Source organism: Dendrobium catenatum, unplaced genomic scaffold (assembly GCF_001605985.2).
Source record: "Dendrobium catenatum unplaced genomic scaffold, ASM160598v2 fragScaff_scaffold_390, whole genome shotgun sequence".
NCBI lineage: Eukaryota > Viridiplantae > Streptophyta > Magnoliopsida > Asparagales > Orchidaceae > Dendrobium > Dendrobium catenatum.
Genome location: NW_021318852.1, coordinates 6,289,919 through 6,308,621, shown reverse-complemented (window position 1 = coordinate 6,308,621; position 18,703 = coordinate 6,289,919). Strand labels below are relative to the sequence as shown.

The window sequence follows — 18,703 nt, the reverse complement described above, 5'->3', positions numbered from 1 at the left end:
AAACTCTAAATCATAAAAATAAACATTAAGCAACACCCTCAATGATGGATTCAATAATCAAATTTCATAATCAGAGTTGTCCACCAAATTAATAAAAAAAAAACACAACATATTTCAATAATTCAGCCTTAATATGGATATGATCATCCTCCATCAAAATCAGAGAAAATTCTTACCATAAAAATCATCCATCATGTCATTTCATTATATCTCAACCATCACAACAACAAAAAAATCAAGCTAATATGGATGTAATACATGCCCCTTTATTGCAAAATATCTTTTTGCATCCAATCTAATTTATTGCAAAATAAAGCATTATTGAGCCTATAGACTAAATGCACTTAAGAAGTCCTGTAAATTGCAAAATGGTACCTAAATCATTGTAATTCCATCAAGGAAATAAGAATGAAACATCTCAAAGATGGAGCAATAATTATTTTTTGAGAAGGAAAATAATGATAAAAGTGAGAAGACTGGATGATCAAAATGATTTGCAAGCCTTCAAGTGAGTTGTTGAATGCTTCAGAACACATCTGCAAAACACGATTGATAGCATTAGATGCTAAAGAAAATAATTTGAATGCAGAAGGAAAGAAGGTTTCTTGCTGTTTGGCTTGAAGGAATTTTGAAAGAGAAGGAAATGGAAATGATAATGAACTGAATTGAAATTAGTTTCAACACAATAGTTTGATTGGTAAGAAGTTTGATATATTATATGGAAAAGCATAGCATGTAATAATAATTTAGGTTAGCTTTCTGAAGCTACTCCACTCGTTTCTGCATTTTCGTTTAAGAGGGGGAGAAAATAACATGAAAATTATGCATTTTTTGGCTAAAAATTAATAAGAAAAAATTGAAATCGGAAGAAACCTTAAGACACGAGGATTTGCTAGAAAATGGTCAATATGCAGATGCAATGCCTTCATATGAGTTGCTGAATGCCTTCAGGTTGCCTGGGCGAGACAAAACAATCTGCAAAGTTGAATGAGAAATAATTATTGATAAATGCTGAGGTTAGATAATAAAAGTAGAAGCTTTGGTTTTTGGGTTGCTTTAACACTGAAAACTAATGATGAATATATATATATATATAGAGAGAGAGAGAGAGAGTTTGAAAGACAAATTTGTAAAAATTAATAAAATTGTAGATAAAATTAAAGCTTAAAAAGATGGTTGTTGATGCTAAGATTATTAATGTTACAAGCACTTATGCTCTTCAAGTAGGTTTGAATGTGTTCAAAATTAAAAATTTGGAATGATTTAGAAGAATTAATATAAAAGACACCTCTCGAAGAAAGTTTTTATTGGAGAAGATTTAAATGGACATATTGGTAGAAAGTTAGATGATTTTAAAAGCATTCATGGTGGCTATGGCTTTGGAGCAACTAATGAAGATGGTAAGACCATATTAGATTTGTCTATAGCTTATTATTTTGTTATTACTAATATCTTATTTAAAAAAAGAGATGAGCATCTAGTCACTTATCAGAATGAATATAATAAAACTCAAATCAATTATTTTATTAAAAGAAAAATCTATCGTTTAGACTAAAACGATTTTAAAGTTATTCCGAGTGAAAGTTTGTGTGTCAAACATCGCTAGACTTTAAGATGAAGGGATATAATATAAAAAATAAAGTAAATCATTGTTCAAAGATTAGATGCGGGCATTTGAAGAATATTTGAATATTCAATGGAAAATGATTCATGTAGGCGACCCCACATAGTGGGATAAAGGCTTGTTGTTGTAATAATTTTGTCCATCCTAAAATTTAAAGCTGGTTCCACCCCTGCTCTACTCCATTCCCCTTCGATTTTCAACAATGATTACTGCTCTGCACTGTAGCTAGTAGAGTATTTCTGCTTGAAGCAGAGGGAAATGGCATTAGGTTTTAACTTGGTTATTACACAGTGTTTCAAAATGAAAAGAACTCTCTTATTCTTTGTTGAAGCAAAACACTGCTTGGTCTTCACCTCACTGTTCTCAATCATTTTCTACGCTATATTAGCAATACAAGTTGAATGGCTGTCGCTCCTTAATTCACGAAAGCAGAGCGTGATAATAATTTTGGGGAGAAGACAACCATGTTTCATGGAAGATACAATTGAAATAACTTGTTTGTTAGTTCAATGGAAGTGAAATCTAAAAATTTTCACCAGGATAAAAAAAGGTATCTAGGGATGTGATTTACTGTATTGTAGGGGTTAAAAATCTTCACAGGATAAAATGAACAAAGATGAATTGACAAAATCGAGATGGTTGAACTCGTATTGTAGTCATGGAAGTGGTTATTTCTAGTTAACTTTCATAACAATTCTCAATAAATAAGACATCAAGAAAGTAAGAAAAGATCTTATTATTCTGTACATACCTGATAATTCCCAAGGGTACGTGATTTAAAACCTGCAGCACAATATATAAAATAGTAATCCCATGTGCGCATGAATTTATCATCAAACCCCAGTGAAAGAATCTTACTGCACAAAAGAGTAATATTCATTGATAACTTGTGGAGAAAAGAAATATTGTTTTAAGACTTGCAGCTCACAAGCAAATTGATTATATGGAATATCTTATATAGACACAACAACATGTGTTGAAGCAATGTGAGTTCATCATCAATTAAGACTTGGAACATAAATTTCTAAATGTATCATAAATGAAAATAAATAAAGACGAAACCTATTAAGGAGTTGTTTGATAGGATTATTAGGAGTGAAAACCAAATGCAGGGGTTATGATATTTTAGGTGTTTGATTTGAAGAAAAATAAATGCACCTAATGTTTTTAGGAATCACTTAGTTCATTTTCACAGGATTCTGAATTCACCTAAATTAGACATTCAAAATATGCGGCATCCCGAGACTATCGTGCATGACCTTTGCTCTCTTGCCACTAGTTGTCACTCATGAGACTCACTAGATCACCTCTCTACTAGCTCGCCATCGTAAGACCCTCCATCCCTGCAACCTATATCACATGACCAAAAAGCAATGCTCAGTCCCTACAACCTCACCGCTTGCATGATGGGCTCGCAACTCACCCCACAATTGTGCCCTAAATTTATTTATTATTTAGATTCATCCAACCAAACTCAAGAAAATGTTCTCTTGAATTTATTTTACTATCAACATTTTACTTCCAACCAAATTTAAGAAAATAATCTATTGAATTTATTTTACAATCAACCAAACAAAATTACTTCAAATGTACTGTATTTATTTTACACTGCATTTAAAACTCCTTGAATTCTAAATACAGCCACTAGACAATGCAAAGTCTTTCCTGAAAACATTAGAAGGTTCTATTAAACATGCAAGAATCTTACAAATTAATTTTCTATAACCAAGTTTAACCCTCAGAACAAATTCTCCAAAACAAATCATTTTGACTGCTCAAGCGGATGATTACACTATAATTTCAGTACAGCTTGCATGATCATGGCTGTATGTGCAGAAGTATCTGATGCAGAAAATTATTGAAAATAACCAATGTAGAGGAATGCATACCGCCGGTTAGCCATAAAATTGTTTCTCCAGCATGTAAGTGTCTGATAGTAGTGTATGCCAATATTTTCCACATGCTCAATGCTACATAATACCCAATAAAAGAAAGTATTAAAGAATATGATAACTTTTGAACTGTGTTTCCTATGCAACAATATGCATGCTTGAATAATCTTAAAATAGTTAAAATTGTTCTCCAAAAAGTAGCTGAATGGTCAGTTTGCCCACCAGAGTTTAGAGGAGGCAGTCATAGCAGAGGTTATTATACTCAAAGAAGGAAGACATCCACCAGGAAAAATATACTCCTTTATAAAATCAGAGCTTCTCCTGTATTCCTGATATCTTTGATCAGGAATTGAAATAAACTGTGCAAATAAAAATAAAAAATGTAAATATACCATGAAATGGCTTTAACAGAAATTATATTGTCCAATACTTATTCACATTTTAAAAATTCGAAGAAAAATTGATTACGGTAACTGTCAGTTTGCAGCAGCTTCAGATTTATCATTTTTTCTGATTCAAAGAAACATTTAATCATTATCATTAATGTACTGGGTGGGTTTTGTTTCAAGTTGGAAAAGTACACATGTTTACATGCTTATCTAAGTTTGTATAAACCCATGAGTGGGTACACTTGCCCAAAAAAATTTTAAACGGAAATCGAATGAACACATGCCCTAATGGAAATTGAATATGATCAACCATAAGCAAGAGGTTGCCTCGAAAACAGTACTCCATTAAAGAAAACAGAGAAGCCCATTGGTCTAGCTAGCATCATGGCACCCAGATTCAATTGATTCACAAAAATGTAGAAGATCTTGTGATGAGGATATCTGGCCGTGAAAATTTTATCAGAGGAAGGGCCGGAGATCTACGGCTAGGATCGGATTGCTCTATTTCTGAGCAATTATTTTGTATTTGATTTATTATGTATAATTTTTCGAGAGTCGTTTGTCATTTGATGTTTTATGGTATTTTGTCTATTTATAGGCCTCACCTCCCCTTGGGAAGGGAGATGATGATGAATGAATGAAAATTGTTGCACTTTATGTTTTGGTGCATTTGAGAGTTTTTGTGAGAGCGCATGTGAAGTCCCTAGGTGAGGGCAAAGCAAGACCTGTAAGCTGCAGGAAGCGTCCGGACTCACGGTTTATCAAAGCCTCCATTCCCCATCAAGCTCAGCATCCTCACATCCAAGTCTAGCCGAATCGTCACCCGCAAATCTCCTTGTCCGATCCACTATAACCATTTCTCTCTTCCTCCTAACCGCTACCTCCCGCCCACCCTGATGCATCACTATTGAGAAATATTAAGGTCGATGCCCCCACTTTTGACGGCACACTTGATCCCCAGCTCTTTCTGGATTGGATCAAGTGCATGGATAGCTTTTCAAATGCTACAATATATCTGAGGCTAGAAAAGTGAGATTCGGCGAGATAAAGTTCACCGGTAGGGCCAGCAATATTAAGCCAACCTAGAAAGCCTTAGGGAGTCCCGCAATGAGTTTGTCATTACCAATTGGACTGCTATAAAGCGTGAGCTCAAGCAGAAGTACCTGCCTCCATCGTATTTCCCTAGGCTTCTGGATATGTGGAATAGGCTAACCCAGGATAGTAAACATGTGAATGATTACATTGCAACTTTTGACGATTACATGATTCGCTACAAGAGTGAGACCTCGACTACCCTCGCCCAGATCTTATCCATCTCCTTCATGATAGCAAACTTTTAATCGATCTTCTCATGGATGTCTGAAAATTACTTTTTGAAATTTGAATCTTTTCTACAAAATAAGATTTCAATTGCCCGATCTCCCCTTCCAGTACTTCTACCTTTCTCCCCATATAGGTACCCGGATTTAGGCTCCAAACAGCAAAAGAAACAACAAAAAATGACGAATATGGTCTTCCAACAGCAAAATTCAGCAAGACGGAGAAAACAAACATAACAGAAATTAACGAGGAAGACTTATTTTTTAGCCCATAACACGGCTCTGATACTAATTTGATAGGAAGTGGATGCAATTTCAGCAAAAACAAGAAAACAACATAAGAAATTTAGAAAGAAGAACACACAATAACTCTTTTTTATTGAAAGAACTAAGAATAAAAATATAAGATACAATTGGATCTTCAATTGGAGAGAAAGATCTAGCTCTCATAAATCTCTAGCCGTCAGCTATAGCCCACTCAACCTAAGTGAAACTAATTCCAGTAAAATCAAGCATAACCTAAAATCACCACATAGTTAACCTTAAATAGGCTCCTCTAACTCCCTCTAAATCAACTCCCTTTCCCTAAATAATTCTCTCATATTTGAATTCAAATTAGATCTCTTTCCCAAATTAATTCTCTCCCAATTGTAATTAAAACTTTCTTAAACAATTCCCCCTTAATTCTTCCTTACATAATCAATATTAACTCCCATAAGCTTTCCCTAAATAATTCCCTCTCATATTTGAAATTCAAATTAGATTTCTTTTCCTAATTAATTTCCTCCCAATTATAATTAAAACTTACCTAAACAATTCCCCCCTCTCTCTTCTTACCCGCCGCCCACCCTAGTGGGGCCTAAGGCTCAGCCTCCAGTCCATCAAAATCCTATTTAAATTACTTATTATTTCTCAATATTTATTAATATTTTATCTATTCAATTTTATACAATGATTTTAAGATATAAAAATGTTAATACCGTATGCAATGTGTATGTGTCCTATATTTTCAATAATTGGCATGTCATGTGTCCATGTCGTGTCATGTGTTTGTGTCGCCATGTCTATGTCTGTGCATCATAGGTCATCGCCTTCATTCACAAGGTCCCCAGACAGAGCAACATATCAAAGTTTTTCAGGCGCTACAATGCTTTTCAGATGCACTTTCAAGTGAACCATATATCACTTCCACAAAGATAGCTTAGATGGTAAGTGTTAAAATTTCAACGGTCCCTTGGCCCTTAATCTCATGGCCAGGATGAGATCCATGGAAGGCTCACCTGGATCACGACAATCTCCTTCCATATTCGGGTGGCTGATTCAGGAAGGATTATTTTAGGAAAATTATACATTATTCTGAAGTTATTTGTTTCTTTATAAAGATATCTAGTATAATCTATAAATAGGGATAGTTTTGTGTAATAATATTAAGCCTTTTCCCTCTCAAATTCTTTAAATTTAACAGTAAGATATATGGAAAGAACAAAAAGTGGAGAATGCAATAAAAGATAAAGTTAAAATGATCAAAGTTTTCTATATAATAACATTATAAAAATGCTATCAATTTAGTCAGATACCAATTTCTAGAATTAAACAATTATCAAACAACAACTTGTGATAATCAACAACTTGTTTGTGGTAGTCAAGGACTAGAATCCTAAACCAGAAATTCAACTTAATATGAGAAATAAATAAAAATATCATGGGAGCAACCAAAAAAACGAAAAACGTTAAGCATCCACCTGCAGAACAATTAAGCCATGGTCAGCAAGAAGTTTCTCGCAGCAGCCAAAAAATTGTCCCAGGTATTCATGGCCAACTCCTTCAATCATCTCACTGCAAGATAAATTTAGTTTACCGAATAGCATGCAAGCATAATAATTGAAATATAAGAAATCAAAACAAATCAAATAAGAAGATATTTTATTTAATTGACCAAACAAATAGGGCTGAGAGAAATTTATAAAGAGGACAACATTCCTTTTCTCTTATTACATCAATCAAATCTTCTAAAAGAGAAAAGTAAATATGAGAAAACATGGAACCTGTTGAAAAACTACTGAAATCAATTAAGGGAAAGCCCAAAATACAAGTGCTACTTTACAATTCAAATTTCAACACTCACTCTTAAGCTGGATGGTTTTGTCATTCCCATTCTCCCGAATTTGTCCAAGAAAGAGCCTTGGTGAGAATATCTACTATTTTATAATGAGTAGTGATGCGGACATCCAACCGTCCATGCTTATCCGAGGAGCTGAAGATCGACGGCCGAGATCACTTTATTTCATTTCAGTTTATTAAGTGTATTTTTATTTAATTTTTGCAATTTCCCTTTTTACCCTCTTGTCTTATGTAAGCCCAAGGGGCAAATGTGTCTTTTTTACATTTTCTGTTTGGAAGGCCTATAAGTAATTGGACGCGGGAGCCTATAAGCATGGTTTTAAATCCGATTTAAACTGTACAGTCTAGTTTTGTTTCTTCTGTCGGTCAAAAGTGTATGAATGGCTTACATAGAAACTTAAGCGTCTCTTTTTGTTTTGATGGTGTAGCTAATTGTTGGTTACAGTTTGTTCTATAAATAGAGCCTTTTAACTTGTAATAGAGATTTGGATTATGAGATGCAATAAAAATTTGGAGTTAGTTTTTTACACTGGCTTTTGGGGTTTTCTGTATCTGAAGGATTTTCAGGTGGTGATCCCCATCTCATTCCAAGGCAGAGTTCTTTGGTCGTAGTGCACAACGGAATTTGTCAACGTGGATTCGATGAGCCCTCACGGTCGGTGGTCAGATTTTGGTATCAGAGCCCAGCACACGTTGCTGGCGTTTCTTTTTTTGTCGACGATATCGCCGTCCGATCCGTTCGCCGGGTGGGTCATGTTATGGTAATTGTTCTCACTCAGCCGAGTGCTCACAGTGGAAGAACGGAAACCAACAGCCAACAGAGGATTCCTCTGTGGTTCGTGAAAGGACGTCGTTTGCTAGATGCAGTCCAGGGATCGTGGTCAAATCATTGCGCAGAATCACATCCGGTTTTCCCTCAGAAAAGCCAAGATTTGTGTTTCCTCCTATGGTATTTTGTAACCGGATGCCTTGAACAAAGGAGGCGCCAAGAAAAAAAATCATTTTGGTGGCTATCCACGTAGACCAAATAGATCCCTGTTGGTTAAGCAATCTATCATCCTATCCAGGCAGGACTTCAACAAGAATTATTTTTGAAGTGAGCGTCGGATTTTCCGGTTGCCTAAAGAGGATCGTGCCGTGAAGCAGTACGTTACTTCGGCACGGGTTTCCGCTGGTTTGAGCGAGGGGGAACGCCGGAGGGCTGAGTCTGGAAGGGTGGTTGCAGAGCAACTGGGCCGAGGAGAACAAAGAAGAACCGGGCTTATAGAATTGGGAAGCGGCTCCGGAGCAGATCTTGCTTGCCTGTTTTGGAATATTGTTCTTGAAACGGAGAAAGATGCATTCCATGGACTGAGAAGGGATCAACATTCAAAGATGAAAGAAATCGACAGATCTTCTAGCACGTGAGAATTGGCACGGACTCAAAAACATACGACCTATCAAGATTGAACGAAGGGAAAAACTTGAGGTCCCTCTTGGCCGGAGACTGTAATGGTGTCCGGGGCAAGTTTATGCTGCCCACAGAGATGGCTTCAGATCCTTCGTTTTAAGAACAAAATTCTTCCGAAGACGGCGTCGACGGAGGGATTGCAGATGAATTCAAGTCTCTTCCTACCCCGCTGGGATCGAGTTCAACCTTCGAAGAAGTATGAAGTCCGTTGTTGCTGATTCGTCGTCTTATGCCAATCTTTGAATGCAACCGTTGTATGACGTGTACGATGACGAATGTTCAAATGAAGTTCTTGATCTAGAGCAACCCCGAAATATGATGAATGATGATGAGAGCAGGTGGATACACCTTTGGAGATTAAGCATTCCTATCATTCCTAATAAAACAACAAATATGCTCACGTCGCACTGCTAGGGAAAGTTGGTCTGATGCAACCGGACCACGACAATCACCTTGGCACCTTCATACATTCGACACAGAAATCCTTGGGGTGGCCGATCGTTTGTGGGATGAGGATATTTACATAGTTTGATCAGTTTTGACGGTCAAGTCAATTCCAACTCTGAAGAGTGTCATTTGCAATGAATGCTACGACTTTCCACCTTATGTTTGAAAGTCTCTTTCTAGATGGGAGAAATGACACCGGGGGACCTATCCTGCTGATCAAGTTTTAGCCACCAAATCCACCTCTTATGGTGGCCAAGCGGAACATTTTTCTATGAGCCTGAAGTTCCCTCCTACACCGGTAGTATGACGCCCGGGAGCTAAGCTGGTTTTTATCCGATTAAACTTTCATTAGTTTTAGTTTCTTTTTGGGTAGTGTTATGTGCTACATTAGAATTAGCTCTTGTTTTTGTTTTGAGTGTAGCCTAAATTATGGGTTAATTTGTCTATAAATAGGAGCCTTGTACCTTGTAAATAGAGGATTGATTTGGAGATGAAGTAAAATTGAGTAGTTTTTTTACACACTGCTTTTGGGTTGTGTTTGTCTGTTATCGCTGAAAGGATTTCAGGTGGTGTATCCCTCTCTTCAAGGAAGTCTCTTGGTTCGCGTCACCGGGTTGTGCGGTGGATGTCGTCGAGCCCTTCAGGTCCGGTGTCATATATAGACGGCCCCTTCTCTTTGTAATTTGGATGATGAATTATTGATATGAAATTTTATGTTCTTGTATATCTCTTAGTGAGTTTTCATGGTGATCTCTTAGTGAGTTCACTCTCCTCGATTCTTAGTGAGTTCGGTAGGAAAAAAACTAGATTCTTTGTGAGTTCTAGGGTTTCTTGTATTTCATTTCCTTTTTAGTTTCTCTTTGATCCTTATTCTTGTTTGTTGGGGATCAGAGTCTTCAAGATTAACAAGGTGGTGGATCGCAACGAAAATCCTCAAGATTTTCTCCTCTTCCCCTCACGGCTTGCTATCACCGACCCCTTGACCATCCAGACACCGGCTACAAGGTCCAACCCGCCGGCCTTGGCCAGGCTCTCGCGCCTGGCCCATCTCACCAGCAGCGCCGGCCAGCTCCAGCCGCGGTTCCCCTCCCACTTGCGGCCTCCTTCTCCCCTCTTCTTTTGAATTTTAAATATGAAATTTAGGAGTTTCATTAGCCATTAAATGTTTAATAAATTGCCTCCTTAATTCAAGCAATCAAAATAAATTGAAATTGAATTTCGAATTTGAAATTCAAATTCAATCCAACTGATTGTTTTAATTTAGGAATCTTCCTTCCTTATTAAATCTGAATTTTTAATTTCAGATTTTGTAAAATCTGATATTAAATTGGTGGTCCCCACTCTCTCAAAACTCATCCCCTCTCTCCTCCTCATGTGGCCGGCCCCTTAATGGCCTCCCCTCCCTCTCCTAATTACATTAATGACTCCACAAAATCAGCCCAACTTTCTCCCAATTGAATGAGCAATAATCCTCCTCTTTAATTTGGGAATTCAAAATTGGATTTCACTTAATTTTCCCTCCCAAATCACTTAATCTGAAATTTAATTTCAGATTTTCATTCTCTCCCCAAATTGATTTGGGATTTAATTAGTCTTGCCACCTAGGCAAGTAAATGGCGTTTCCGTTTCACATCAAGTAGTGGTATGTTGAAGAGATATAATCCCACCAACTATCATTTCCTCAATAAAGTGTTGATCTATTTCAATATTTTTGGTCACATGATAATGCAACAGATTTTTGAAATGCCTATTGTTGCATTTTTATTATCACATGATTATCTTATTGGCTCTTCTCTTGAGATGAACAATGCACTAAGAAGTCATGTCAACCACATTGCTTCCCAAATTCTATGGGTCACTGCTCTAAAATTAACTTTTGCACTACTTTTGGGCAACCACAAATTACTTTTTCTTATGCCAAATGACTAAGTCCCCCAAACTAAAAACAAAGTACCCTAAACTGGACATAAGATCCATAATTGAGCCTACCCAATTAGTATTAATAAAAAACCTTAATCTTTCTCTCAAAGTTAATTTTTGAAGAACAATCAATTTCCTTAAGTTTTTTTTCAAATATCTAAGAACAATAAAAATAAGTTTCATATCTTTTTAGTATGATTATTCATAAAGTGATTAATCATACCAACTAGAAATCTAATATGAAGACTAGTGTTAGGAAGAAATTTATTTGCCAACAAGTATTTAATATATACCTTTATCCATTAATTATTGTAATCACTAGCTCCAACTTTAGCAATTGATCCATGAGAGTATCGTTCGATTTATATCACAATATACATGTATCTTTTAGAAGATCTAAGGCATATTTGTGATTCAAGGTTGAGATGCTTTTTGTGATGAACATCTCCATAAAAAAGAAATGTTTAATCTCAAATTCTTTAGCTATAAGTTTCTTGAGTCCAATAATCTTCTGTAAGGATAATGCCGTCTACATAAATAATTAGAATAATAGTTTTCCCTCCACGTGATCTTTCAATAAAGAGGGTGATCAATTTAACATTGCCTATGCCCATAAAATTGGACCACTTCGGTGAATCAATAGAACAAAGTTTGTCAGGATTATGTTAAGCGATATAATGAAACGTTCATGTGGACTTATTCAAGATCACTGGCATGTAGAGAAATATCTCTTGATAGTCAATTCCATAGGACTATGTGAACCTTTTTGCAAAATATGTGCCTTGTACCTATCTATGTTCCATCAATCTTCTATTTAACTGTTAAATCTATTTGTAATCCCCTTGTTGCTTTCCTAGTGACAATTTTGTAATGCCCCGAGTCTTTTCAAGAGTTAGATTTTACACTACTTTCCATTCAAGAATTTTGAATGTCTCCTGTATTGACTTTGGAATTCGTAATTGATTGAGATTGTTAACAAATGCATGAAAGATGGGAGAAATGTTCTCATAAGAAACAAAATTAGAGATAGTGCGCTTAATGCAAGATCTCACAAATTTTTCAAGGCAATAGCTGTATCAAAAACTTTATCAATCAATTTAGAATCCACGGGTTCCAAAAAAGTGATAGCCTTGGATTTTTCAAGGGTGGATTCAAATTGGATTGTTGGCCTTGCTAAAGTCATGACAGGTGCTCACTCTTTTTTATACTCTTTCTCTTTGAGAATACACAAGACCATCTCATGGTTTTTAATAAGAGAGTTAAGTTGACTAGGAGATGAGCTGCGTTTATCTGAACTTAATACAACAACAAGTACTGCTTTTCATTATGTTCTATCTTGGGGGATAATGGGATTATGCTCGATAGAAATGAGGGTTCAAGCATAGTTATAGCTTTGGGTATATCTTCCGAAGCAGATATTCTTGAAAGAAGTTCTCTGCCTAAATATTAATTTTAGGATGATATGGTTTGCTCAAAAAAAGATAATATCAATGGAGTTATAATTACATCTTCTAATGGAATAAAAACACTTGGACCCTTTCTAATTAGAAGAATATCCTATGAATGTGTTTTGATGGTCTTAAGATCAAGGATACTCCTATATTGTGAATGAACGAGGACATTTACAAAACATTCAAACACTTCCAATGAAATTGTCGAGATAATTCTAGTGTGTGGCTAAGAACTTAAAAGAACTTGAATGAAAGTTTGAATGTTGAGCATATGAGAAAGCATTCAATTTTTGAGATATTTTGCTTCCCAAAAATTTTGAGGGAAGACAGTGTAGCAAACATAAGTGATTTGCCAATCCAAAGGCGTATATTTTTTCTTTCAGCAATCACATTTGGTCGTGGTGTGTGAAAACATGAGATTTGATAAAACATCCCCTAAATCGATAGATAACCATCTAGGATTGAGCCAAAGTACGTTTTATTGCATTGTAAGTTTTCAACATCTATACTTTTGTTCAAAGTTGAGTTTGAATCATAATGCTCAAAATTTTAAAGATTTAATATGACCGACATTTTTATTTCATAAGGAACATGTGTGTGACTCTGATATGATCATTTACAAAAGAGATAAATCAATATCTCTGTATAGATCTTAAATTCTTAATGACCCCAACTACAAGAGCGAATGAAAGGAAAAAAAATGTGATTTTATACAGGTTAGGTCATAATAGAAATTTCTCACCTATTTTAAGAATTTAAATGCTCAATATGGGAAATTTATTTAACTTTTATTCCTGAATAATAAAGGGAAGAGTTTTCAATATAAGGTTTGGACTAGATAATAGATAGTGACATTATATAATATCCCTATCTTTATTAGGACCAAAACCAATGGATTATTTTTGCACTGATTAGATGACTCCACCTAGAGAGCTAATCTTTTTGGAGTATCATCAACATTTAGAAGATAAAGTATTGAACAAATCCTAACATTGTCAATCAAGTTCTACAAATCCAATCCCTAAAATTTATGAAGATCAGGAAGAAATTTATCACTACCCTTTTGCTGAAAGTTCAGTTTACTAATATACCACAGATTACAATGAATGTTTGGCACTAGTAGGTTTGAATGAAGAATCAATTTATTTGAGATACAAATAGATCTGATTCAAGTAAATTAAAATAGATAATCATCATCAATTATAGCAATAAATACCTTACAACATGATTTAAATTTATAAAATTGAGAGATCACCCGTCAAATGATTTAGGGCATCTAAATCTATCATCTATCATTTTATGTTATCTTTGTTAAGGCATTTATGATATTACCTATTTGAGACATGGAACGAGTATCAATCACAGTGGACACAAACAATTATTCTAAAATTGGATAAACGTTTTTTTGGAGAAGATCGTTTGTTATTTGTTAAATAGGTTCATTTCTGAGTTGTTGGCTGTGACATCCATAAATCTTATTATTATTGGAAAATGTACAGATTTATCATAGACCTTCCAAAAAGCATCCTTAATGTGACATGATTTACAGCAGAGATCACACTAAGTCCATCTCTTTCATGGTTTGCTACTGAAATTTAATGCTTTGAGGATCATAGATAGTTATGGCAAACCCTTCTACAATGGATGAGAAAATAGATAATTTCATTATCAATTTCCAACAACTTTCCTTCAAGCAAAGGTTTGAAAGAATTCCTCGAACTATGAAAAATGGCTTTGTTTCTAAGACTCCCACATACTTTATCAAGATCCTTCTTTAATTCAATTAGAAATTTATAGATTCGTTTCTCCTGAACAATTATTTAGACAATGTTTAATCTTTAAGCAACTTCAACTCCTGAACTTCTATAGATCGAACGGTTGCCAATAGAGCTGAGAGAATTAGTGTTGGAGGATTTTTCAAACCAAGTTTGTGAAGAATACTTTCAATGGAAAATAGTTCTGATCTGTTTTCCAAACTCGAATAAGTTTTTTTGGATACATCCCAGATCTCTTTTTTTGTGTCCTAAAGTGGGAATTTTTCACCTATTTTATTTGTCATAGACTTAAAAACCTAAAACATTAATTGTGACAATTTAATTTATGATTTTTGAATGAAAAGAAAATTGCACTTAGATCCTCCAATTGAACCTGGAATTAAGGTTTCTTAACCAAATGTCACTTCGAAAGAGGATTTCTACCTTTTCATGGCCATGCAATATTTGGTAAAAAGAAAAAAAAGGCTCAATGATGATATCTATCAAAGTAATATCATGATCAAACGGCTTAGCTTCCGAGGATGTTATAGGTCAATGAGCAAGAATGAAGCAAGACAAACTTTGCAAGTGATGTAGGCAAAGGGGGGCATCTCATGAGCCAAACTCTTGGGCTGCTGGTGGTTCTCGGTTTGGGCTTGGTTGTCCGGTTTTTGCTGTGGGAGCTGCTATTCTCCAGTTCATTAATGTTGAGCTGTTGTTTTCAGCTCATAAATTGAAGATTCATTCCCCCCTCTCTGTGGCCCTTCGCCCCCCCTCCCCCCAGCTCTTTTTTCCCGTACCTGGTTCCTTCCCCCCTTGGCTGCATGTTCCGGTTCCCCTGACCGCCCGTTCCTTCCCCCTTGGCTGCCTGTTCCGATTCCCTGTGTGGCCCTTCAACTGCTGCTCCTGGACATCCCCTTGGCTTTCTATTTCCCCTTGTTTGATTGGTTTAATTTGGGGTATTTTGGGCTTATTGGCTGCTCTTTTTCTCCTATATATATGTGATGTTTTGTAAACATAAAAGGAGTTTATGAACTAATTTTTGGAAGCCAAAAACCTGAGGGTTTTTCTTGGAAAAGCTTGCGAGCTTGTTCCATTCTTCTTCTCCTTCATGGGAAAGCTTGCGAGCTTGTCCTCTCTTTCGTTTCGGACTTCTTATCTCTTTCTTTTCTCCGCAAGTTCCATGTCATTTGTATCTTTCTTCTCAAGCAATGTAAAAGCATCTTTAGGTGTTGTTTTATATTCTAAATGTCCTTGTTATGTATTATTTTTTTTTTATTAAAAAATGTATTTTCTTATTTTTCTAGGAAGACATTTAGTATGCTTGCTAAATTAGGGTCTTCATAATTTTTTTTCTTGCATAAGCAAGAATCATGAAGATTGGGTAGATCTTGTTCTTTCTATTGGTGAGAAACCAACATAAGGCAAAGAAGGAACCTTTAGCAATGTTGTAAGGACAATGATCCAAATTGACACTCTTCCTGATAAGGCACACGAACTCATCCATGATCTAACAAGAAGATGTAATCTTAAGGAATAACATTCATCAAGTGGAGGCCAACTGAGCTTGCATAAGATTCGATTTATGGGAGTGTTTTAAATGAGTTGTTTAAGGTGAAGCTGATATACAAGATTAATAGGGTGGAAGATGGCTAGAAGTAGCGGTGCATAGTAATCTCAAGAGAGGAGACCAAAGTCTCGCTGCTCCTGGTTGAGACCGTTGTTCGAAGGCAACATCAAGAAGGCCTGTACATCAATGATAAATATCGTGATGCAAGAAGAGTTAGGCTAAGTGATGTCAAAGGATACTAGTTGCAGAGAAAGGCCCCATCTCGCTCTAATATCATAAAGAAATTTGAAAGAAATTGAATGGGGGAATATTTTATTCCATCGATCTATTGAATATACGTGAAAAGGTTGGAGTAGCTCCAATGGAAGATAAGATTAGAGAGAGTCGCCTTAGATGGTTTGGTCACATTAAACGAAGGTCTTCCGATAACCCGGTTAGAAAAGTTGAGGTATTAGATTTGACTTATATTAAGAAAGGTAGAGGTAGACCTAAAAAGACTTGGTTAGAAAATATTAGAAATGATCTTTCTTTATTAAATATTTAGATTTAAATAAGAATTTGACTTTTAACAAGACACAATGGCGAAAAATAATTTATGTAGCCAACCCCACGTAGTGGGACAAAGGCTTGTTGTTATTATTGTTGTTGTTGTTGTTGTTATGATTTTATAATTACTAATAACTTATTTAAGAAAAGAGCTTAGTATCTCATCACTTATAAAAATGAATCTAGTAAAATTCAGCTTAATTATTTCCTTATAAGAAAAATATATCATTTAGATTGCAAAGATTATAAAGTTATTCTAAATCAAAGCTTAAGTAACAAAGATCACTTATTAGTTTTGGACTTTAAGATCAAAGGGCAAAACATAAAAAATAAAATAAAAAGTTGTTCTAGGATTAGATAGTGTCATTTAAAAATATTAAAAAAATATTTTTTTAGGGTAAGATTCTTGATCTTAAGATTTTGTTTGTGCATCAAAAAGCTAATGTTATGTGAGAAAAAATAGCTAGTGATATTAAGAATACTGCAAAGGATGTGCTTGGAGTATCAAAGGAAAAAACTCCTAATAATACTAAAAGTTGGTGGAATAAAAATGTGCAAGTAAAGATCAAAGTAAAATCTTTGTTATAAAAATTGATTTAGATATAAAAACTTTGATGATTGGGAAAGCTATTAAAAGTCCTGTAAGGAGTTTAAGAAAGTTATATGTGATGTAAATTTTTTTATTATAATGATTTATATAATTGATTAGATACTATGGAGGACAAAAGATATATTTATAACTTAGCCAAACAAAGAGATAAACGTAGTAAGGATTTAGTTTAAATGAAGTGTATTAAGGCTTGATGATGTTGTTGTTGTTGTTGAAGTGTATTAAGGATGAAGAGAAAAAAGGCTTTTATTAGAATAGGATATTTAACAAAGGTGGATGAGCTATTTTGCTAAACATTTTAATGAAGACTATGAGAATGAGATTGATTTTAGTGATCTTAACACCCTAAATAAAAATAAAGACTTTTATTTTTATCGGTGTATTAGTAAAACTGAAGTTAGAGAGGCTTCAAAAAAAAAAGAAAATGAAGTGTAAAAAAGCTATTGGACCTGATGATATTCTAATAGAGGTGTGAAAATGCTTAAGAGATGAAGGAATTTATTGGCTTACAAAACTTTTTAATATTATTTTGAAAACTAATAAAAATACGAGATGAGTGGAGAATGAGTGTGTTGATTTCTATTTTTAAGAATAAAGATGATGCACAATATTACACAATTTATAAAGGTTTTAAATTAATGTGACATACTTTAAAATTATGAGATAGAGTTATGGAGCATAGATTACGACGTGATATTAATGTTTCTCAAAATCAATTTGGATTCATGTCGAGCAGATCTACCATGGAAGTTATACATTTATTGAGAAGTTTGATGGAGAAGTATTGAGAGAATAAGAAGGATCTACATATGATATTTATGGATATAGAGAAAGCATATGATAAAATTCCAAGAGAAGTGCTATGGAGAATTCTAGAAAAGAAAGGGGTTAATAATGCTTATGTTCAAGTTATTAAGGATATGTGTGCAAGAGCTATTACTTGTGTTTTAAACACAAGGTGGTTTGACCAAGCATTTTCCAATTTCAGTTGGATTACATCAAGGATCAACCTTAAGCCCATATCTTTTTTACTTTAGTCATGGATGTTCTCCCTAGACATTTAAGTTGTACCCTGGTGTATGCTTTTTGCTGATGATATTCTTCTTGTTGATAAAACTAGAGAGTGAGTTGAATGTACACTTGAATTAAGGAGGTCAACCTTTACTAAAGGGTCTTGTTTGAGTATATCTAAAACTAAATATATTAAGTATAATTTTAGTAGTAATAGCTCTAATGGGGGGATTATGACTTTGGGCGATCAATTCATTGATAAGTGTACATGTCTTATAGATATATTGGGTCTATTGTTCAAAGTGATAGTGAAATAGATGGGAATATTAGTAGTAGAATTCAAGTTGGATGGTTGAAGTGGATGAATACATCGGGCTTGTTGTGTGATAGATAGGGATATTATTAGTAGAAAAGAAAAAAATTCTATAAGATGGAGATATTATTAATAGAAAAGTCCCCCTCAAACTTAAGGGAAAATTCTATGAGATGGTAGTGAGACCTGCAATGCTTTATGGTGCAGAATGTTGGCCATTAAGAGAGAAGCATAATATTAAGTTGAGTGTTGCAGAGATGAGGATGCTCAGGTGGATGGGTGGCTT

The 18,703-nt window shown here is 34.8% G+C and overlaps 1 protein-coding gene across 5 annotated transcripts in view; it reads right to left on the bottom strand.

Moving 5' to 3' along the window:
* Positions 1–128: 128 nt before the first annotated feature.
* Positions 129–18,703, bottom strand: part of LOC110097558 (cyclopropane-fatty-acyl-phospholipid synthase) — a 103,148-nt gene continuing 84,573 nt past the window's right edge. For 3 of the 5 annotated variants that reach the window (XM_020823999.2, XM_028694042.1, XM_020824003.2), the window contains 6 exons: positions 6,967–7,060; positions 3,739–3,875; positions 3,514–3,594; positions 2,376–2,481; positions 874–975; positions 129–536 (listed from right to left, as the gene is read on the bottom strand). In XM_020823999.2, coding sequence (XP_020679658.1) covers positions 904–975; positions 2,376–2,481; positions 3,514–3,594; positions 3,739–3,875; positions 6,967–7,060 — 490 coding nt within the window. In that variant the 3' untranslated portion in view covers positions 129–536; positions 874–903. Of the gene's footprint in view, positions 537–873; positions 976–2,375; positions 2,482–3,513; positions 3,595–3,738; positions 3,876–6,966; positions 7,061–18,703 lie in introns of those variants that run through there. The other 2 variants (XR_002303212.2, XR_003700442.1) reach the window with 2 other exon arrangements.